The sequence below is a fragment of the Hydra vulgaris genome, chromosome 05 (genome assembly GCF_038396675.1).
Source record: "Hydra vulgaris chromosome 05, alternate assembly HydraT2T_AEP".
Classification (NCBI taxonomy): Eukaryota; Metazoa; Cnidaria; class Hydrozoa; order Anthoathecata; family Hydridae; genus Hydra; species Hydra vulgaris.
The window spans coordinates 6050905-6075000 of NC_088924.1; the positions used below are offsets into that span (position 1 = coordinate 6050905).

At 27.8% G+C, this 24096-nt stretch overlaps 2 protein-coding genes and 1 long non-coding RNA gene across 3 annotated transcripts in view; all 3 read left to right on the forward strand.

The window, feature by feature from the left end:
- Positions 1-14498, forward strand: part of LOC136071812 (G-protein coupled receptor 157-like) — a 31309-nt gene extending 16811 nt beyond the window's left edge. The window contains exon 4 of the mRNA XM_065797213.1: positions 14144-14498. Within this exon, the coding sequence (XP_065653285.1) occupies positions 14144-14308 (165 nt within the window). The 3' untranslated portion in view covers positions 14309-14498. The remainder of the gene's footprint in view (positions 1-14143) is intronic.
- Positions 8797-12054, forward strand: LOC136080489 (uncharacterized). The gene is made up of 2 exons (XR_010638493.1): positions 8797-10853; positions 10962-12054. It is a non-coding gene; the product is annotated as an uncharacterized LOC136080489 (long non-coding RNA).
- A 2733-nt stretch (positions 14499-17231) lies between the features above and the next one.
- LOC136080491 (uncharacterized) lies at positions 17232-23576 on the forward strand. Its single transcript, XM_065797215.1, has 5 exons — positions 17232-17424; positions 18944-19006; positions 22984-23027; positions 23265-23285; positions 23424-23576. The coding sequence occupies exons 1-5, from the start codon at positions 17305-17307 to the stop codon at positions 23476-23478; spliced, it is 303 nt and encodes a 100-aa protein (XP_065653287.1). The 5' UTR covers positions 17232-17304; the 3' UTR covers positions 23479-23576.
- The last annotated feature ends 520 nt before the right edge of the window (positions 23577-24096 follow it).

The window sequence follows — 24096 nt, forward strand, 5'->3', positions numbered from 1 at the left end:
TTTATATTTGTCCCAAATTTGGCTTCTTGTTAATTGTACTTATACCATATATTCTTGCCCCTTGTACTTATACCATATAAATTTATATCTTTGTTGCATTTCTCAGAATTCTCAATTTTTTTTTTTGTATTACTCGGAACACAAAACCACACAGTTTGAGACTTAAATAATAAAAAGTTAGCAAGAAATAATATATATTTTTTTTACTTCCAAAAAATGGCTGCAAGCAACCACTATTTGTTGGAGTTGGAGGTTACTGGAAGAGAAAGATGAAATTTATAGAGCAAGATAACGATTAACAGATGACTTGAAAGATTGCAAATTATATGTATCAGGAAAACAAGATAAAGGAAGCTGATGTTCGAAGAAAAAAACTAGATGAATAAAAGTTTTTGAAGTACTTAGGAACAGTCACAGTAAATAGATGACACTTTATTGAATGAACTTTAGTAAATGGCACAAGAAACGCTAGCTCTTTAGAGCAGTTCCAATTATAGTTTTTATAGAAAAAAGAAAGAGAAGCAACATTACAACGATGTGATAATAGTTAAAGGTTTGCTGCAAGAGCAGGCCCAATAATGTTTACAATGCATTTTTGCACCTTGTCTAAAAAGTAAGGGCATCATCGGAAGATCTGCCCCAGATATGGCAACAGTATTCCATACAAGGAGGGATTTGAGATTAATAAAGATTAAGATTAGAATCCTGAGTAAGAAAGTGACAAGCACGATAAAAAGATGCAACCTTAGCAGATTCTAGTTTTGCAATCAATTTGATATATGGTTTCCAAAAAAGATCAGAAGTATCAGGTAATCCTAAAAGATAAAAGGTAGATGACTCATTGAGTACATTACTGTTTATAAATATAGAAAGATCTAGAATATTGTGATAATAATTAGCCAAAAAAAAAGAAGAGTTTTATCTGAGTTAAAGTCCACCAGCCACTGAGAGCCTTGTGCTGTAGCAGAAGTGAGATTTTTTCAAAAGTTCAAATGCCCCTTCCAAGCAATCAGAGAGTGTTGGCTTCTTATCAAGACAAGAATAAATAGTAGCGTGATCAGCAAGCAATGCCATCTTAGATGTGAGAATTTCTAAGAGATCGTTAATGCAAATTTAAAAAAGTATAAGGCCAAAGATAGAACCTTGAAGAACCTCTAAAGTTACATGATATTAAGAAGAGTGGTGTCCATCAAGGACAACTTTTACACTAATCTTGAAGATGTAACCTGATATACCATAAGAAGAGAGCTTATGAAGAAGACGAGCGTGCCAAAATTAATCAAAGGTTTTTGAAATGTTGAAAGCAATAGCCTTAGCCTCTCCACATCTATCTAATGCACAATAAAACTTATCAGCTATTACTGTTAACAAATCAGCTGTATAACAACCTGATCAAAATCCATTTTGATGATCAGAAAGTAAGTTCTTAGATTCAAGATTCAAGATTAAGTGTTTATTAATTAAAGACTCAAAAACCTTGCTTATGATAGTAAGAAGACTAATGGGACGGTAGTTAGATGAGTCAGATTGCTCTCAAGAATTTATAAAAATAGGGATAACAGATGCCGCTTTCCAGCAGGCTGGAAAACAAGACTCTGAATATCATTTGTTAAGTAGTTTTGAAAGTATAGACAACAACTCCGGAGAACACTTCTGCAAGACTATAACAGGTATTTTTACCGGATCACAGGTCGAAGAAGAGTCTAAGAAGGAAATCACTTTAGATAGAGAACCTGGAGTGATATGAAGGTCAGGCAACAGAATAACCTGTTTGCTATATCAGGTAGAACGCGACTAATTGAATCAAGAGATGATATTGATGAGAAGTTTTTAGCCCTGACAGCAATAAATCTAATTTATTTTCTTTCATCCATGTTTTTACTATACAAGCTGTGTGGGCAGGCATTTTTAAATTAAACCATCAGTTCTCTGAATGAAACTGCATGGTTTAATTTAAAAATGGTTTGATTTAAAGAAATAAGTTTAGTAGTTGAAATTGTTTTTTTTTTTCTTTTATGTTTAAAATGTTTAAATGTTTTTTTAATGTTTAGTTAGAAGTATATTGGAATTAGTCATCCATGATTTTCACTCAATTTTTGGTTAATTTTAGTTAATTTCTTAAAAAAACTTTTTTGAAATTAAAAATTTTAAAAGAATTTCAAAATTTTTAAAAAATTTCAAAATTTTAAAATAGTTTGAAGAAACAAGGGAGAATGAGAAAGAAAGTTTTTTTTTTCGTAAATCGTAAATTTCGTAAACGTTTTGAATAGTTAATTATATTTTGTTTCTTGAAAATAGTTTTAAATGTAGAAACATTAAACAAACATTAAACCAGTGAATGCAAAAGTTAAAATAAAAATTAAATTATAAAAAAATTAAATAAAAATAAATAAATTATTTTGCTTCTGTTCAAAGAAATTTTTTTCTAAAAAAATAATTTAAGCATATTCTTAAACTTAAGGAAATATAATTCGATTTATTAAACCAAATTTTTTTGTTTCACTTTTTATTGAAAAACAATTTGAATAAAATAATTGAATGAAAACATCAATTTAAAAACCATTTGCATGAAAAACTTAATGCTTAAATTTTTAATAGTACACTAGATCAAGAAACAATAAATTGTTAAAAACGTGGTATCTAATGATTTTTTGCTTTGATCTTACTCATTTGGTCTATAGATTATAGACTTTTACATTAACGCAAGCTCTTAATATTTTTGAAACAACTTTGTAGTTTGTTTTATTGATGTTTTATAGCTTTTTTCAATAACAATTATATACTCTTTAAAAATAACAAGTGTTTTATCGTCAGCATGAACATATTAAATAGTTTTCTATGACTATTTAAAGTGGTTTAAGTTTTGTAATTTAAACCACTTTAAAATAGAAAATATATTTAATAGAAAACTATTTACTTTTTACTTTTACTTTTTTACTTTTACTTTTTTAAATATAATGTTAAGTAAAAAGATTTACTAAAAGAAATATAATGTTAAGTAAAAAGGTTTACTAAAAGAAATATAATGTTAAGTAAAAAGATTTACTAAAAGAAATATCTTAATAGTATTATATACGTTACTTGCTCATTTCACTATTAAATAAAATTTTAACCATGGTTTTCACCAGTGATAACATTTTAGGACAATTTTTAGATCTCCCACAAAACATTGGAAGTTAGAATAACAAATTTTACTAAAATTGTTTCTTAGTGGGGTTCAAAAAATAGTTTTACAAAATTTGATTAATTTACGACTATTTATTAAATAAATATAAAATTAATCATGTTAACTGAAATGTTATTTTTTCGTTTTTTTTTTAATTTTTTAAAATTTATTTCTTTGAGTAATATGTTTCTTAAAGCTTTTTTGATTTGTCTTCGATGTCTCTTGTAAGTTTGATATCTCACAATATTGTTAAAGCAAAAAAGATTGCATACAATTGAAGTCCTCGAATTTGTTTCAATGCTCTGATGAAATGTTTAAGGGTATAGTATATTTCATAGTCTTTTCTGCATAACTCATAGGGTCATTAAACAAGGAATAAACTGCTAGCTTCCCAGATAAGTATCCCAGTTATTTTTCAATAGACTTGATGGTTTCTTCTGCACTTTCAATTGATTTAAATCTCCTCATCAAATAAAAGAAATTAAAGGTCATTAGCTGGAGCAGCAGTAATAGCAGCTTGCAGAAAGAACTTTAAGCATTAAGGGAAATTTTCCTCTCAACCTTATTTGCTTTTTCATCACTAAATTCAAAAGTACTAGAGAATAAGAAAATTTTCATAAAATAAATGGCTTTTAACACCCATTTTGTATGATGATCAGAACCGGCATACTAAATATGGAAACCTTTTTTGTAATATGAACACCAAAATATGAAAAAAATAGAATAACCTCCACTAGTTCTTAATAATCCTCACAAGGAAAAGTTTTTCTCTGCGAATAGTCTATTCTCTAAGTAATCTATTGCTCATTTCTTTACTTCCAGTGGTTGTTTAAATTAAAAAACTATTTTGATTGTGAGGCCAGTCTCATGCTCTATATTCTTGTTAAGAAATTCTTCTTTAAACTTTTGAAACAACCTAACTCTTAGTTATTTGTTTGGACCACAAATAGAATTGGATGATGCTTGTATAAACTGGAATATATTTACATTCGAGTCAGAGTAGAGAACAATCTTCTCAATTATGATGCTTCTCAATTAAAATTGCAATACTCCATTTTAGGCTCCACTGTTTGCAGCTGTTGTATAATAAACTAGCTCATCAACAGATTCTTTTAATTGTAACTTATCAAGTAGATTCATCACTGAGCAACACTGCATTTGACCAGTTCCTTGGGCAATTTTAGTAGTACCTTGCAATTTAGGAAGTGGCTCTGCATACACAGCAAGTCCCTTTTCTTTTTTTTTCAGTAGCTTACTTAAAAGTTTTTTTCGTCCCAATGATTTCCAAAAATTCAGGTAGAATCTTTAATTAGTTTAGAAAAGTTTCTTCAATTAATTTAGCTTCTTTAATTTTGTTAACTGATCTTGCTCTATGAACTGATGTTTCAGAAAGTGTAATATCATTTAAAGTTGTTCCGCCTACTGCTCAAGTTTTTCCCAAAATAAGTAGCTGTTGTCTTTCATTAATACCTAATTAATAGGTTTCCCGAACTCTGTGGTAGCTCTCAGAGAGGCTGATTCCATTAACAGCTGAAAAATATCAAAGTATTAACAGTGCCATGTTGCGCATGGATGGTGTCCCTGTTTTTACTTTTGGTGTGCATTGCGGAGGCCACATTTGGAGCCCTTTGTTACGACTTTTTTTTTTTTTTTTTTTTTTTTTTTTTTGTTATTCACCTCCTCAAGGCCGAGAAGGCCACTACAGACGAGGAGGTTACTTAATAGTGGTTATAACCCTCTCTCAACTCTATAACTCCAAAACACGAACCTTGACGAACAAGGCCGCTGCGCGGAGAAACAAGTTGAGCGCGGTACTACCAGGGACGTGGTGGGGATCGAACTCGGAACCTCTCGCTTATGAAGCGAGCGCTTTACCACTACACCACTACCGCATAGGGTTTATTAGTAGTAATGAGGCAATTGCTTGGGCTATTAAACGGTGTTCTGAGTACTATCTATGCTTTAAGTCAAGTTCTTCAATCTAGTTTAAAAATTAATAAAGTATCAAAAACTATAAAACACAAAAAACCATCATCATCACCAAGTTCTCTAAACCTATCATTCACTAATATTCGTTGTCTTCGAAGTAACTTTTCTTCTGTTGAGTCTTATCTCTTGCAAAGTTCACCAGATCTACTTGCTCTTTGTGAGACTAATTTGAGTTCGGCTGTCTCATTTTATGATCTTAGTGTTGATGGTTATCTTCCTCTAATTCCTAAAGACTCCAATAGTCACATGCTTGGCCTGGGCATTTACATTCGTAAGAATTCACCCATTTGTCGTGAAACTACATTCTTTCATGTGCTTTCATTTAGCACCACTTCACTCTATTGTCTTTCTCTTTGTTCTATATCGCTCTCCTTCATCTCAAGACTGCACTCTTTTTGACGTTATTTCTGATCGTATTGACCAAGCCCTCTCTCTTTATCCATCAGCTAATATAGTTGTTGTCGGTGACTTGTTAATGTTCACCACTTTCTAATGTTGTCGGTGACTTGTTAATGCTCACCACTCTGAATGGCTTGGCTCTAGTGCCACTGATTCTGCAGGCATTAAAGCCCACAACTTTTGCCTTTCTTAATCCCTAACTCAAATAGTCAACTTTCCAACTTGCTTTCCAGACAATCCGAATCATTTACCTTCTCTACTCGACTTATGTCTTGTTTCTGATCCTAGTCAGTGCTCAGTTTCTCCACATTCACCTTTAGGTGCTTCTGGTCACAGTTTGATCTCCCTAAAACTAATATCTCATTCTTCTTCATCACCTGAATCCCCTTATTATCGAACCTCTTACAACTACACTTCCACCTCTCTTGTATGGTTCAGACTTTGTCACCTCACCTAAAGACAAAGCTGAATTGTTTGCAAAAAACTTTTCATCAATATCATCTCTTGATTCCACTAGTTGCGTTCTACCTGATATTGCTAACAAACAGGTTGATCCATTGCTTGGCATTCATATCACTCCAGCTTCTGTATCTAAAGTGATTTCCTGTCTAGATACTTCTACAACTTGTGGCCCGGACAACATACCTGTTATTGTCTTGCAGAAGTGTTCTCCGGAGCTGTCGTCTATACTCTCAAAACTTTTCAACAAGTGCTTATCAGAGTCTTGTTTTCCAGCCAGCTGGAAAGCGGCATCTGTTATCCCCATCTTCAAAAATTCTGGAGAGTGATCTGATCCCTCTAATTACCGTCCCATAAGTCTTCTTCCTATCATAAGCAAGGTTTTTGAATCTTTAATTAACAAACACTTAATTTCTCATCTTGAATCTAATAACTTACTTTCTGACCATCAATATGGATTTTGATCTTCTCGTTCTACAGCAGATTTGCTAACAGTAATAACTGATAGGTTTTATTGTGCAATAGATAAAGGTGGAGAGGTTAAGGCCATCGCTCTTGACATTTCAAAAGCTTTTGATAAAGTTTGGCATGCAGGTTTTTTCGATAGGCTTTCTTATGGTGTATCCGGCAACACCTGTAAGATTATTAAATCCTTCCTTTCCAATCGTAGTATAAAAGTTGTCCTCAATGGACAGCACTCTTCTTCTTATTCTGTAACTTCAGGGGTTCCTCAAGGTTCTATCCTTGGCCCTATACTCTTTTTAATTTACATTACCAATCTTCCAGATATTCTCACATCTAAGGTGGCATTGTTTGCTGATGATACTACCATTTATTCTTGTCGTGATAAGAAACTAACACCCTCTGATTGCTTGGAGCGGGGAATTTGAGCTTGAAAAGGATCTCACTTCTGCTACAGCATGGGGCTCACAGTGGCTGGTGAACTTTAATTCAGATAAAACTTTTCAGCCAATCGTTACCGCAATAATTTAGATCTTCCTCTATTTATGAACGGTGATGTACTCTATGAGTCATCCACTCTTCATCTTCTAGGGTTAACTCCTACTTCCAATCTATCTTGGAAAACATATATCAAATCAGTTGCAAAATTAGCATCTGCTAAGGTTGCATCTCTTTATCAAGCTCGTCACTTTCTTATTTTGGATTCTATTCTCTATCTCTATAAATTTCAAATCCGGCCTTGTATGGAATACTGTCGCCATATCTGAGGCGGTACTTCTAATGATGCCGTTTCTAATTTAGACACGGTGTAAAAACACATTGTAAACATAGTTGGACCTGCTCTAGCAGCCAACCTCCAACCATTATCACATCGTCGTAATGTTGCTTCTCTTTCTCTTTTCTACAAATACTATAATGGGCACTGCTCTAAAGAGCTAGCGTCTCTTGTGCCGTCTACTAAAATTCATTCTCGTGTTACTCGTCATACAATTAAGTGTCATCCTTTTTCTGTAACTGTTCCTAAGTGCTCCAAAAGCGCTTATTCGTCTAGTTTTTTTCCTCGAACATCAGCTCTTTGGAATTCGGTTCCTTCATCTTGCTTTCCTGATTCATATAATTTGCAATCCTTTAAGTTGTCTGTCAATCGTTTCCTTTCAGTAACTTCCAACTTTAATTAGTGGCTGCTTGCAGCCTTGTGGGAAGCGAAGATGTAAAAAAAAAAAATACCAAATTTTCTGCGTTATTGCAAATTTAGAATGATGGTCTTTTTTTCTCTTTAACTTTTTTTAATTTTAATCTCCTTCCTTAACATCCGAAGAAAATTCTGTCCCTTTGTTGACTTTATAATCATCAGTAATTGTTGAGAAAAATTCAAGGTTTTTGGTTTGCTGTTTCTTAATATGAAATTTCTTTTTTATTTGACTTCATGAAACTATATTTTAATGTAACATTGTTAATCTTTTTCACTGAAACATACTTGTGATGACTCTTTATCATTACCATAGTGTTTTGCTTCATCTCATAGCGTGTCTGTATGAGATATATCAAACAGAATGTCCAGTTTCAATGTAAAAGATGTAGTTTTTTGCTTTTACTTCCTTTCTTGACTTCTATTTGTGGGATTTTTATCAGTGTTTCATATTTGGTTACTATTTAGGATATTCTGATCAGCATTCCTTGCTTGCTTGATCAGCATCCTTCTTGCTAGAATTTTTTAATACAAGAAGGTAACCAAAAGTTTTCAATAATATAGTTAGTTAGATGATTTGCAATCTTGTTTTCTTTTCTAGGATTATTTTTTCTCTCAAAAAGATATTTTTGCAACACAGCTCTATGCATTGATATTAAAGTTTTATTAGGAAAAACCAATTATTTAAATAATTTTTTTGGTTGCAATATTATTTATTATTTTTTAGAGCTGGAGTATGTATTGAATCTATTAAATTTTTTTTTTTCCTGATCTGAATACGATTTTTTCTGCTTCCATAGAATTTTTTTGTTAACATTATTTCTCAGACTTTTACTATCAACCATTTCACAATTTCACAATATTAAATAGAATTACACAATCTGTTACTTGAACTTCCAATGTTTAGTCGGGATCTAAAAATTTTTCTAAATTTGAAGTTTATGGTGTTTAGTGTTTTTAGATCATATTTCATTACTGGAAAAACCCTGGTTAAAATTTCAAAAATAAGTTTAAAATGGGCCATGTAATATATATATATATATATATATATATATATATATATATATATATATATATATATATATATATATCAGAGTTGTTAACAAGGCCAAAAGTAGCAAGGGCACGGCCACATGTTACAATGCCAAGGCCAATACCAAGGCCGAGCAATTCAAGGCCAAGAAAAAGAGTTTCAAGGCCAAGGCCTACACAAACATTTTCAAGAACAAAGACTTTTATTTTGGCCTTACATTAAGGTCAATTATTAACAAAACTGCAGGTAGCAAGTGCTGCGACAATAAAACCGCATGTTGTGAAATTAGACCAAAGTTATGAGCATAATTCAACAAAATTAATTAGAAAATTAACTCGTAAATATATATGAAAACCGAAAACAAAAACATATAAAAATAAAGACTTAAAACTTTTAATTTTTTAATTTTATATATTTTTGTGCTTAATGCTAATATTAACATCTTTTAATTAAAGATTTAGATTTTATTATAGATTTTATTTTACTTTTAATTTAGATTTAATTAAAGATATTGTTATTAGTTGTTAGCATAAACTATAAGTCATAATTATTAACTATCACTATATAGCCTATAAGTCTTTATTACATTTAAGAAACATCAAAGTTTTAAGCAACAAATCAGACATACCAGCTCTATGAGGGCACATTATAAATCCACTCAGACAAAAAGATACGCTTTTTTATTTATTAGTAAAGGGCTTTTGAACCTGAGATGTAGCACTATTTTTGTAGATGTCAAAGTGGTTTTTGGTGTTGTTCTCATGACCAAATTATCAAATTAAACTATTGTTTATAGGTTTAAAAATGGATTTTATAAATAAAATTATTTAAAAAAATCTATTAAATATACATTACTAACAACTTTTTTGAACAGATTTAGATTAGGGGTGTTCAAAAAAATAAAATTTCGAAAACGCGAATACACAACAAGCTGAATTTGGGGCAAATATTAAAAAAAAAACAATGACAAAAAAAAAAATCAAAAATATTGAGATTTACCTTGAGCTTAAGCGTCAAAACCCCCCTAAAAATGCCCCAAATAGTACCCTCATAGCAAGGCTTTGAGCACAAGGTAAATCCTAATATTTTTAATTTTTTTTTTTTTTTTTAATGTGCTCATAATAATCTATACTTTTTTTTTAAATTGATGTGTATCCGTGATTTTTCTTAATAGTTCTTAAAATTGAAAACAATTTTATGCAAAAAAACGAAAATATGTGCATTTAATAAAAGAGTGCGCAATAATTTGTAGTTATTTGTTTATATTCACATTGTTTGGTTTTCATTTTATTTGTATTTAGCTTTTTAGAAAAACATTTTTTTATAGGTTGATTGAATGATACAAACTTAAATTACGTGCAACTTGTGCAATCTTTAAAAAATATTTTTTTAATATAAATACTAAAGTTCAAGCTATCTTATGAATTTTTGAGCGTAAGCTAAGTAATCCCTTTGCGATTCTTTTCTTGCTTATAACTTTGTTATTTTGTTTCTTGGTTAATAAAGATTCACTGCCTGATGCCTTAAAAATTGAGCGAACTTTTTCCACAGCAATAAGCCTATTTTATTTTTCTTCCTCGTCACTGTAGCGGTGAACAAATTGTTGCATCATTCCAATTGCCCTTTCACTGTGGTCGTTTACACAAACAATACTTTTTGCAAAATTTAAAAATAATTTATATGTTGATTGCGTGTGCCAATACTGAGGTAGCAAGGTCAGCCAATCATCAATTCGTTGATATTTTATTCCGATCATATCAAACATTAACCAGGAGAACTCATCAACCAAAGAAGCTAAGCTAGGAATTTGCTGATGAATGTTAAGTTCAATTTTCAACAATTTTTCTATATTTTTTTTTTGCTTATTTTCAGTTTTAAAGTAACATGACTTAAAATATTTCACACTTTATTCCCATAATTAGGTTTTGGAAATGATATTATTGCAGCAGCAATTTTTTTCTTTTCTTTGAGTGCAACACCATCATCCAGCAAGGCTAAAGGAATCAGAGTTGAGTCAAGATACCATGTATGTTTAAATAAAGAATTCAACACAGCATCAACAGCAAATGGTTCTGCACATACTGCTTTATACTGATGCATTTGATGAATAGCACTACATCTATAAAAGGAGCTTTGATTGTATCATTTGATTGCAGGTATCACTTTGCATAAAAACAAGCTATAAATTCAGTTATTACCTTAATATGTACTCTATTTTTTTGAATAAAATCATTTGAGAATTTGCATTTTTAAATAATATATAGATTTCCCAAGAAATCTTGCATGATGAACCACTCCAGTTTTTCGAATTTTAATGATAGAAGGAGAAAGATAGCTGACCACTAGCTCTGTAAGTTCTTTTCTATCTTCCCTTACAATATTATTTCTCAATAAGTAAGCTCTACAATACTCAAGCGATTCTGTAGCAGCTTTTTCAACAACAGTTCCTTTAATTTCTTTCCAACCAAATTTTACTAACTTAGATGGGTTGTATTCAAAATTAGGCTGCTCAAACAAGTTTTTGAAATGTTTAAACAAATTATTAGTAATTCATTTGTTATAGCCTCACAAAAGCGTGTGATTCTCAACTCAGAAACATGATGTCTGCAAGCTAAAAGAATTAGATATTTATTTAACTCATTAGATATTCTTATTAAAGATCCTTTATATATTCCTGTATTGCTTGATGTGGTATCAAAACAAAGTAATCCAATCTATGATTCGAGATTGTACTCTTTTAGGACTTTCATTACACCATTGTATTGATCTTCTCCAGATAAAGAGGGTAATGGCGTAACTCCGAGAAGATGGGACTCATTATCAATAGTTGCCAGAACAGCAAGTCTATCATGCTTTAATTTTTTTCCATTATTCATTTCAAAAAGCGTCTTTCCATCAAAATGTATAATGCATGGGTAGGGAGAAGCTTAGATGTTAAGTTCGACATCTTCTTTAGCAATAACTGCCATTTCATGAGCAGTTTGTTTCATCTTTCACCTACTGCAATTTACATTTGTAAGATCAACCCCAGAACTATCAAGGATTGCAGCAGTAACTTTTGTCAAAATGTTTGGAGAAATATCAGTAATTGTGGCAATTAGAGCAACATTATCAGAAATAATATCTTTTGGGATCTCAGCTTTTATAAGACTACTTGACTCTATAGAACGCCAATATCCTGGTTCAAAATCGGAATCAAAGGACGAATCTTCGCTGATGTTCGTACCAAATTCTAACTCTGAACTTATTTCTACTGATTTAGCAGCATTTTTTATAGATGGATTTTTCTTACTTGTATTCTGCGAAATCTAAACAGCATACATTATAAAATAAAAATTAATGTACCCAAAATAAAAACCAATGAAAAAATAGAGAAGAGTGAGCGACTTGGACAGAGTGAGTGACAGAGAGAGTTTTTAAATTCAGAAAAAAGGTTTATAATATGGATTTATATTATAATATATAATACCTTCTCGCTATATTTTTTGTCTTCAGGCCCTAGAAATAACTTTCTATTGTGTTTTTGATCATATAAAAAATCTAGGTCCTCTTTCCTATCTAGGTCTGATCTATTCTTGTCCTTCTTTATCCAGTTTTGTAAGTCGGCTATTCCTGCCCAAAAGATTTTTCCCAGCTCCTTTCTAAAGTCTTGTTGCTTTTTTAATTCTAAAGGTGACCTCCAGTGCATGTTTTTTTTCAAATTCAAATATTTTTTGTTCAACTTATTCAGCTTTTGTATCAAGTTATTATCTGATTGAAGAGGGAATCCAGCTTTAAGCCAGGGACCCTTGATTTTGCCTAGAATATACCTACAATGCAGTTCAGCACATCTCTCGTATTTTCTGTCTTTTTTTACCGAGAATGCAATTATCAGTGACTTCTTTGATATTTTAAAAAGTGTCGACTTATTAAAAGCTATGTGTTGTAAAATATCTAATCCAGTTGGCAGTTCAACTAAAGTTAATAACAAAAATATTCAGGTTGAGTTTGCTCTTGTACAACATGAAATCTTATAGTCATAAGATTTCACATTATAAACTATAATCTTATATCCTAAACTAGATATTTAAAATTAAAAAAAGCTCAAAACAAATTCGTTACTTGGTATTGCTGGTTTTACTTTCTCAATAATAAATTTTTTTTTAATTCTTTTTTATATTTTGCTTTTCATTACCACTTTTTAATAGTTTCTTACTTTTATTTGCACTTGAAACTTTCATTTTTTGTGACTCTCCTTTGTTTTCTATTAAATTGCCCATTATAATTTTTAAAACTATTTTAAAAGAAATGACATTCACTAATTTCAAAATATGAGATGAAACTAAAATGTTTTCTGCAGAATTTTGCAATATACATTAATGTTAATTTACAATTATCAGTTTTTTCCATTTACAACTTTTAGATAGGTAATAAATTTGTTTATTGAGTGAGAACAAAAGAAAAATGAAAACAAAGTACACAAATCAAATAACAAAAGAAACATTATTAATTAATAAACCAAACAATGTGAATATAAACAAATAAAATAACTACGAATTATAAAATTGTTTTCAATTTCGAGAACTATTAATAAAAATCATGGATACACATTAATTTAAAAAAAAGGTATAGATTATTATGAGCACATTAAAAAAATATATATATATTAAGATTTACTTTGTGCTCAAAGCCTTGCTACGAGGGTACTATTTGGGGCATATTTAGGGGGGTTTTGACGCTTGACCATAAGGTAAATCTCAATATTTTTGATTTTTTTTTTTTTTTTTTTTTTGTAATCGTATTTTTTTTATATTTGCCCCAAATTTAGCTTGTTGTGTATTTGCATTTTCAAAATTTTATTTTTTTGAACACCCCTTATTTAGATAAGTTGAATTAAAACAGTATAAAAAAAACTATTTTTATTCAAAAAACCTTCAAAATTCTGTTTTTAGTTTTAAGAAAAAATCATGTTTAAATCTTTTTTTAAATTTGAAAATGTTTTAACTAATAAAAAATGTTAAAATATATCATGCGATTTATTATATAGATGTAATAAATTCCCATTAACCAATCATGTCATTGATTAATGCTTTAAAACGGCTACTCAAAAATGGCAATTTAAACCATGACATAAAACACAAAATTAAGTTCTAAAGCTTTCAAGTAAACAAAAATAACTCTTGTAAACAAAATCATTGTGCAACAAAAGAGTTTATTTATACAAGAATGAAAGATCATTATTTAACAATGCTTCATAAAGAAATAAACACAATTTCTAAAATTTTGAAATTTATCAAAAAAGATTTTTTTTTTAAAAAAAAACATTGATTAGATCAAAGTATATCTCCTCTTTTAACTCGGTAGCTTATTTCTCATGATACATTTTTTTGTATAGATTTTATGGCTTTGTTCATTTATTGTTGAGTAAATAAAAATATATTGAAAGCTATTTTTAATTGTTTTTTAGGGTATGGGAGATAATCTACAAGGTGCTGTAAATGGCTTTTTATTTTGTTATCTTACACCTAAAGTGTATAATCACATAAAGGATAGTATTTTTAACTGTTTATCTATAAATAAAACTGTTGTTCATAAGTCAATAAATATCAACCAAAATAATTTAAATTGCTAAAATTTAATTTATATGTTTATAATAATTTTATTAAAAATTTAGTTAAAATTTAATAATATATTTTTCTTCTTTGAATTTTTTTCAGCTTCTTATATAGAGTATAAATATATATATTCTATGTAAACATATATGTATTGTAGGCTTTTATATGTATGTAGGATTTATATGTATTGTAGGCTTTCATATTCCTCGTTTATTTTTGTAGTTATTTGAAACACATTTTATATATGCAATCCAAGAGTATATATATATATATATATATATATATATATATATATATATATATATATATATATATATATATATATATATATATATGTATGTATATATATATACATATATTGTGTATATATATACATATGTTGTATATATATATATATATATATATATATATATATATACTTTTTTTAATTTATATATTTATATATATATATATACATACTTTTGTATATTACAAATTTGTATATTGTTAAGCTATTTTTTAAATTATTTTAAATTGAAATTTTTTATGTTTCTTGTACTTATCATTAATAAATATAATTCACAATACAAAAAGTAAAATTATTTAGTGATTGTCTGTGTGTTGGTCTCGTTTAATTAAGCCTATTTTATTTTTCTTCCTCGTCACTGTAGCGGTGAACAAATTGTTGCATCATTCCAATTGCCCTTTCACTGTGGTCGTTTACACAAACAATACTTTTTGCAAAATTTAAAAATAGTGTTGGTCTCGTTTAATTAAAAAACATTGATTAGATCAAAGTATATCTCCTCTTTTAACTCGCTTATTTCTCATGATACATATTTTTGTATAGATTTTATGGCTTTGTTCATTTATTGTTGAGTAAATAAAAATATATTGAAAGCTATTTTTAATTGTACTTATCATTAATAAATATAATTCACAATACAAAAAGTAAAATTATTTAGTGATTGTCTGTGTGTTGGTCTCGTTTAATTAAGGTTTAATACCCAATAATATTTTACAAAAAAAAATAACTTTTGCAATAAATAATGATACATACGTAGTTAAATGTAAAAATATATATTAAATGTAAAAAAAAGTAACCAAACATAAAAATTAAAAAAAACTTATTGATAAATTTTTAAAAAACTCAAAGAAATTTTCAAACTCAAGTTTTTGATCTTAAATCTCATCATGAAATGTTGTTATCTCATTAATGAGATCATTATTAATCTCATCATTAAATGTTGATCTCAAATCTCATCATTAAATGTTGTTATAGAGAAAACTTTAAAAGTCAAAGTTTTTTTGTTTTTTTAAATTCGTAAAGCAAATTCTATTCTACTTATATCTCTCGAAAAATCTTCAGTTTTTATGACGAATACCTGTTGTGTAATAATAAAATATAATATGTTATTATATAAAATGGTTATTATATAAAATATAATAACCTTCAATATTTAAGATCTTGGCAATTTTTATTGATGACATTCTGATCAACACATAATTCTTTAGATGACATAAGAAAATCTTCAACAATATAAAAGTTGATATGCCAACATATTTTAATTACTTTTTAAAATGTTTAAATTAAAGATTTTACAGTTCTTTTAGAATTCTTGAAAAACACGTCATATATCAGGCCTTTAGCCAGGAATATATTTTTTCCTTTTTTTTTTTTTTTTTTTTTGCAATATTTATTTATAAATATAAATAAATATTGCAAAAATATTTATTTATAAATATATTATTGGGAATATTTATTATTATTCTACAAAATTATAGGAATTTTATTGATATTGCCCAATTACTTTGAGAAAAAAAGAAGAAAAAAAGTCATTGAATTTTGGGAGTTTTATCAACCAAATGTCCTGTTATTTTATGGAAAAACCCATTGCATATAAACAAAAGTTTCTGTTAATAAACGGATATTTTCGTTAAAATACAAAGGGTTTTTTCCATTAAACAACGGAGGTTTGGTCATTGGGAATTCCGTGGTATAGGCAGTGCCATTGAACTGGTTAACACCCTGTACATTTTTTTCTACCTTTGCTTTGAAAACTTTTTTCTTTCATTAACTGTTGGTTGATTAAAAACATCAATTGCAGTCAGAAATAAACTTTACTAAATTTTCCATACTATAAATATGTCAAATGAGACTGGTTGACCATAACTATTATATGTTATATTATATGTTGATTGTTATGTTATATATAAAGCCTTCAATGGGTACCCCGATACCTGCCCATTGTTTACTTCCCAAGTAGCATTATCTTATGATGGTTACACATCTTTTGATAAATTTTTTTAAACTTATCAAACAACAACTACCCATTATTTAAGTTTAAAATTCTTATCAAAGTTCTTTAAAATAAAAACAGGCAGGTTTTTTAATCATATATTTATATAATATTGTTAATGTTTTATCATTTATTTCATATTTTAAGTTAATTGTAAAATCATTAATTGTAATTTTAACTTGGAATGTGAAAGAAGATCTTAAAGATCTTGTTGTTAAAAATTTCAATAGCAACAATTTCTTTTTCACCATCAGAATTTCTTAAAATATTAAACATAATGTTTGAAAAGTTATTCGAGTTTCTGAACACCTTGAACTTTTTTATTAGTTTTTCTCACAGACAAAACTCTTTCAAAACCTGGAAAATTCAAAAGGAAATCAAAGTTTCAGTTGACCAAATTAAATTTAAAACGTTTTAAGTTTCTTCTTAAAAACGTATAGACTTTGTTCAAAAAAACTGATTTTAGAAGAAACTTTTTATTAAAAAGTTTATTATTCTTTTTTTATAGTGGTAACTTTATAATGGTTGCTTGCAACTTTGTTGGAAGTGAATTAGATTAAAAAATGAATTTAAAAAAATCAGACAACAAAAATAATGAAATAAAAAGTTAAGGCTGACAATAGTTAATTTTATTTTTTAATTCTTTTTTTGTGTCTAAAAAATTAAAATTAATTTGAATTTGATCAATTTACTTAGCTTTGTTTGGTTAATAAGCATAATAATATAATAATCCAATGAGTTCAGTATACAAGAATGTTGAAGTTAAAGTAAAGATTAATGAAAGACTTACTGCAGCACTTGTTGATTCTGGAAAGCTTTCACAGGCTGTTACCAAAAGTTCAAAAACCAGAGAAGTTTGTTTTATTTAGTTTATTAATGGATATATATATATATATATATATTATATATATATATATATATATATATATATATATATATATATATATATATATATATATATATATAGAGAGAGAGAGAGAGAGAGAGAGAGAGAGAGAGAGAGAGAGAGAGAGAGAGAGATACATATAAAGATATAATGTTTATTAAATTTATATATCTCTTACATATACTGCAGATTTTAATCAAAGTTATTTTTTTTGCTTTAGTTTCTCAAAGTTTACTTTTGTTTTAGTAATTTTTACCATTACCCTAAAGAGGTTATCCTATATTATCCTATATTATCTATATTATCAATTATAAAAAAATATTTTCAGGGGTGCTTAAACATTTAATGGGTCCCTAATATTAATAAAAAAAAATTTTTTAAAGTATGTCTTGTTGGGTTTTAAATGAAAAAAATATTTCAGATTTTAATGCCTAGAAAATGTCATTTTTTCAACTAAAAATAAAAACATGCATTTTTAAAAAGTTTTTTAGATATAATTTCTTTATCAATATTTTTTTACAAAATAATTATTATTTGTAAATTTTTTTATTTTAGTTTTGCTTTTTTTTAGACCCAACAAGATATACTTTTGAAAACTTTTTTTTAATGATTTTTAAATCCATTGTTATTTTATCATACAGAACACATTAAGGTGAGAGCTGCAGTTATTTTTAAAAAATATTGTTTTTTGAATCACCTTAGTGTGTATATATATATATATATTTTATATATATATATATATATTTTGTTTGCATGTTGCTTTATTTCATTTTTACTACCTTTTTTTTTTATTTTTACTTATTATTAGTTTGTTGTTGAGTTATTATAGTTATTATTTTCTTATCACATATCAACGTATATGGTTTGATCAGTTATCACATATCAACGTATATGGTTTGATCAGTTATCACATATCAACGTATATGGTTTGATCAGTTAGAGCGATGGCCTGAGAAACTGAAACTTTGTGACTCGCTTCCTGCTATGAGCATATTACATTGCTTTCATATTTTTTATTTAATTTCTTTTCGACCTTGTGGGTGGGTCATGATTTTCCTAAAGGAGTCTGAGTTTATCATTTCTCTTACATTTGCGATGCCTATATTATTTTTTTATTATATGTTTTACTATAGTCGCTCTGTTTTGTTCTGAACTTCTGTTCAAAATATCTCTTAAATTTAATTGTCTTTTTTTTCTTCCTAATTTTTTAGGAAGAAAAAAAAAGAATTTCACTTAGGTTTGACAGCTCGATCTAGTCCTTTGGTGCATATTTTTGCATCTTTTTAAATTTAAATAATAAGTTTCAGAAAACTGCTTTTCTGAAACTATGGTACCCCTTCGGGTAATGGTAATTTTTTTGTGAGATTGAGCTTGATAATTCAATAATTTTTGAATTATTTTTCAATATTATTAGAATTATTTTTCAAGTAATTCAAATTTATTTGACATGAATATTTTCTTTCGTGTAGTAATGATTATATTTTAAGGTACTACAACAAACAATAAAGCGGTTTGTGTTGTTGGATAATGTTGTCTTGAACACTTATGAGGTATGTTTTATCATTTAGAATGTTCTCAGTATGTTTTCTTTAATCAAACGAAATAAAAAATTAAAAAAAATCAGTCATTACTCATCCATAAAGTATTGATCAATAAAAGATATTTTTTTTAATAAAAGTTAATAAAAAAGAAGTTTGTTAAGTAAAAGTGTTAAATTAAAGAAAAAAAAAATAAACTTACCATGTCTGAAACAAATCACAGAACTGTTCTTTTGTTATTAGTTCTTGCGAAACAATGCAACTATTGTAATAAAAAATTCAGTTTCTATTGAATTGTCTTTAATTGTTGTTTAGCTGAGTCCTTTTTACGTTACAATTATATATTCCAAATTGACTGTTAAGCAATAGCCAATTTGGAATATATAATTGTAACAATTTTGAACATGCAATTGGAATAATTAAAACAATTTGGAACAAATTGGAATGTTGGAACATTTAATTGGAATATTGGAACATTTAATTGGAATGTTGGAACATTTAATTGGAGTGTTGGAACATTTAATTTGATCTATTTAAAACATGTAATGTTCCAATTTGAAACATTTAATTGGAACAATTTGGAATATTAAATTGCAAATGCACTATAAGTTAACAGAAACAAATTTGCAGATTAAAAATTCAATATTATTACCATTATATATTATATAATGGTAATAATATTTATTTAATAATTTAATATTAACAAAGCATTTATTATTATACTACTATTATTATAGCTGATGTATTTGATGTTGTTAGTGAACAAAGTTCAGCAAAAATTTAAAACAAAATAAAATACATATATATGTACCACCATTTTCTCCTTCTGCATGCAGTAGTGGTGTATGCACCATTACCACATACAGAAGGTTGGCACTGTTCTTAAACTAGGTAAGTAGATTTAAATTTTTAAATTGATCAAAACCTAGGTTGTTTTACATAATTGTCAAAATAAAGTTGACTAAAGTTTTATCAAGTAAAAATAATATAACTTTTTTAAAGTCTTAAAATCTTTTCTAAGTTCTTATCTAAATGCTTTTAACTTGGTATTAACAGATAGGTGTAAAAAAAGGAAAAACCTGCAACTTAATATTGGCTTCTAGCTACCGGGGGACTAGAGGATGCAGTCAATCACCATTTTTACCAACAAATGCAAATTTTATTCATAAAATGTTTGTTTTTTTAAATAAAACCAATAATATTCATGTGTTAGGTGTTGTTGTAATTTGCAGACCACTGCCAAATATGTAATGTTTATCTTTGACTTAAAGTGGATTAGGGTGATAGTTTAACACACCCTATTATGAAAAAGGATTATTTCTTATAAATGTTTTTATCTTGATTTAAAAAAAAGAAAATTTGGTATCAAAAGCAAAAATTATACTTTACAAAATAAAATAGCAACACAAACATCAAGGGGATTGGAAAAGAGGGTGTTGGAAAAGAGGGTGTTGACCTCCCAAAAACTAAAAAGAGGGTGTTGACCTTCCAAAAACTAAAAAATATATATTTTGTTTAAATTGAGATTCAAAAAAAGATTTAAAATGTTATTATTAACATTTAAAAATGTTATTGTTGAATCAGTATGATACTATTCATGTCAAAGGTTGTTAAATAATTCAATCACACATAGCATCATTTATATTGTCAATTTGTTTAGTATGCAATTTTTTATATAAATATTTTCATTAGTAACTAATGCTTTTTGCTTTTTTTGACAATTTAAAGTCTTATCTTTTGCATCACTGAACTTTACCATTATCTCATCACTGTCTATGTTATAAATTCTTGCACTGGCTGTTTCCTCTTTAAGTGCCTTTGTAACAGTAATAGAAAAATAGAATCAATATGTCTATTCAAAACCTCTGTATGCAATGAGATAAGCTAAAGTCATGGCAATAAACAGGTCATCAGTTGTGCACATATTTGTTATTGATTACAAAATATTTGGTGCAAAAGTTTTGAAAAAAAAATTCTGCAAAACATCGTTTCTGGATTATATTTGCAATCATGAACTGTTTGCACACCATTTTTCAAGTGTCTTGAAATCAAGTATCAAATATCTCTTCAAAATGATAAAAAACTGCATTTTTAGATAATGCATAAAACATTGTCATCCTGACATTTTTATCCTTACAATTTTTCTAAGTACAAGCAGACATATTTATTTTTTACAAGTTGCATAAAAAAATGCAAAAATAAATAAAAAAAATCCTTGCAATTTTATTCCCGACAAATACTCTCCAATGAAATGTATAGTTTAATAGCAGTCTCTTCAGTGAAATGTATAGTTCAATAGCAGTCTCTCCAGGGAAATGTATAGTTCAATAGCAGACTCTCCAGGGAAATGTATAGTTCAATAGCAGACTCTCCAGGGAAATGTATAGTTCAATAGCAGTCTCTAGGGAAATGTATAGTTCAATAGCAGTCTCTCCAGGGAAATGTTCAATAGCTAATTATAGAACTGTGTTTCTAAAAAACTAGCTAAACAATTCAATAGCAGTCATTACGTGCCACAAATCTAAGCTACTAAACATCACTCTATATGTATATATAGTGATGCTTAGTGATCTAATAGTTATATTAAAAATCAGTATACTGATTTTATGGAGAAATCTCTGACATAAGACCTTATCAAGGAATGCCCTAAGTTGGGATTAGTCTAGTAAGGAATAGTGTAAAGAGTTGTTTGACAATGTAGTCATACCTCTGTGAATCCACGATGAATAAAACACCTGTGCATCAACAAATCTCTGAGCTATGACTCAAAGGGAGACCTTTGTAATAGTGATAAAAATTGTATAAGGTATGCAAAAATTACTTTATACTTATTTTATCTACTTAAAAAAGTAATGCCTTTTTGCTACTTTTCTCTACTTTCTTGATTATTAAAATGTTTAATAATCAAGAAAGTAGAGAAAAGGCATTAATATTTTATGCTTTAGTTTAAAAAACTAATTGATTTAGCCAATCAAACTGCTTTAAAACTTACTTAACCTATCATGATTAAAGAAAATTTGCTTCCAAGGTTCAGAAACCTCAAGTCTAAAATAATTTAATCATATTCATTAAGGCTTTCGGCATTAACTTTGTGAATGGGCTACATTAGTATTCAATTAGATAATTAATATTAAATTTTTAATTGAGGTGAACGTTGGAAAAAAACAATCTGCTCATGAGGTTCTGTTTAGAAACTTCTGCTTTTAATTTTATCCAACAGTTTTGAATAGGGTTAGGGTTTTTATTCAGTGAATTGCCACAAGAAAAGAACAATCTTTGCATTTTCCTGGAGCCTGGAGAGTTTTGATAATTTTTGCTGATTGTCAGGTTGCCCCGTTGTGGATAAAAATATTAAATTGTATAACTGGAAACCAATCGGACTCATTTTTCTTTGAAATTTCCATATAATTTGCGGAGTCTCACCTTGTTATAAAAGGTGTAAATCAGCTCAACTGTGGTCAGTGATTGCTCATCAAGTTGTAATTACTAGGCATTGCTTAAAAGAGGGTGCAATGTATCAGGGATTGAAGGTCAAGCCTGGTAGTCAGAAAACATCGACTTTGTGTGCTGTAAACTTATTTGGTACTTCGTCTGAGAAAATAACACGTTACCACATTTTAACAATATAATCCTTGCTTTTTTATGCAAAATTTGTTATAAATTTAGGTTATTATATCTACAAATGTTATAACTACAGTTTGTATGGAAGAAAAAAAACCCTTAGTGTTGCAATTTTGTTTTCATTAAAACATGTTTTGTTCAACTAATGATTCAACTAATAGTTCAACTAAAATTAATCAACTATAAATTATATAGAATTATATAGAATAAATTTTTATTCTAATTAAGATTAGTCAACATTTTAGTCTAACTAAAAACGTTTTGTGACTTATTTAATAATTAATTTTAAAAACATTAAATATCGAAGCTGTTTTAGTCAACTAATTTTAGTATATATTCAAATAGCTACAAAATTTTTTTTTTTTTAGACGCTTAATCTTATAGATAAGACAATGGAAAGATTATCAGACCAGTAATTTTGTTTATTTTTTATTTAATTTAAAAAATGTATATACTTTTTTTAATTCTTAATTCTCATGCTATATTGTTTATTTGTGATTTCATAGCAAAAAAAGGTTTCGAGTCTTAATTGAATTAAAAGTCATCAGTTAAACTCTATATTCTATTAAAAGTCATCGGTTAAACTCTATATTCTATTAATCATCGATTAAACTGTACATTCTATTATCATTGTATTTATTATCTTTAGAGCTGTTTCAATTGATGTTGGGTAAGTAATTGATTCAAAGATCTCAAATTTTATTAATTGATAATTTCTTATTTCTTAATTTCCATTGGTGGTTAATAAGCTTAAGTAGTTATTTTTGTTTATATTTATATGTTATGTATTTTTTTTATTTTTTTTTAGTTTACAGAGTATTGAGGGTGTTAAAACAAAGTTAGACTCGATATTAAAGATTTGAATGCTGTTCCATGTTGTAGAAGTTATTTTCTCTAATCTAGATATGAACAAAATTTTTTTTATTAAAGATTATCATTTAAATAAATGGACAATTTTTTAGCGAGTGTGTTAATCGAGTCAAAATAATGACGATTGAAGTAATTTTTAGAAAAATTATCTTTTATTTTTATTTATGCTTTTTATTTTTTATTATTATGTACAATTTATTTAATGTTAAAATCAATTTTCATTAAATTAAAATTAATGTCAAAATCAATTTATTTAATGTTATTAATTTAAGTATATATGCGTGTTTGTTTTATTATGAGCAAATAAGAAAAGAAAATTTTCGAAACAGGCTCGAGATTATTCTTATATGAAAAGAAAGACTTGCTATATGTTTATGAAACGTTTATTTATTATTGAAAGCAGTCTTTTAGATGTTGAGGTATAAAAACCGAATAATTTACTCATACTATGGGTTCAGTTTTTTTTTGGTTATATATATTCTCAAAACTACATAGCCATTATCCCAGTATATGAAAAAATTGTTTTCCATGTTTAATAGAGGCTTTTATTATACTTTTTTTATATTGCACTTATTTTTTTTAATATGTAAGATAATTTTTTTAAAAGTATA

Excerpts from the sequence above, each read along its gene's own strand:
- LOC136080491 (XM_065797215.1), top strand. The coding sequence starts at position 17,305 with ATGAGTTCAGTATACAAGAATGTTGAAGTTAAAGTAAAGATTAATGAA. Across the intron at positions 17,425-18,943 it reads AAAGTTCAAAAACCAGAGAA|GTACTACAACAAACAATAAA; the intron begins GTTTGTTTTATT and ends TTATATTTTAAG. Across the intron at positions 19,007-22,983 it reads TTGTCTTGAACACTTATGAG|ACGCTTAATCTTATAGATAA; the intron begins GTATGTTTTATC and ends TTTTTTTTTTAG.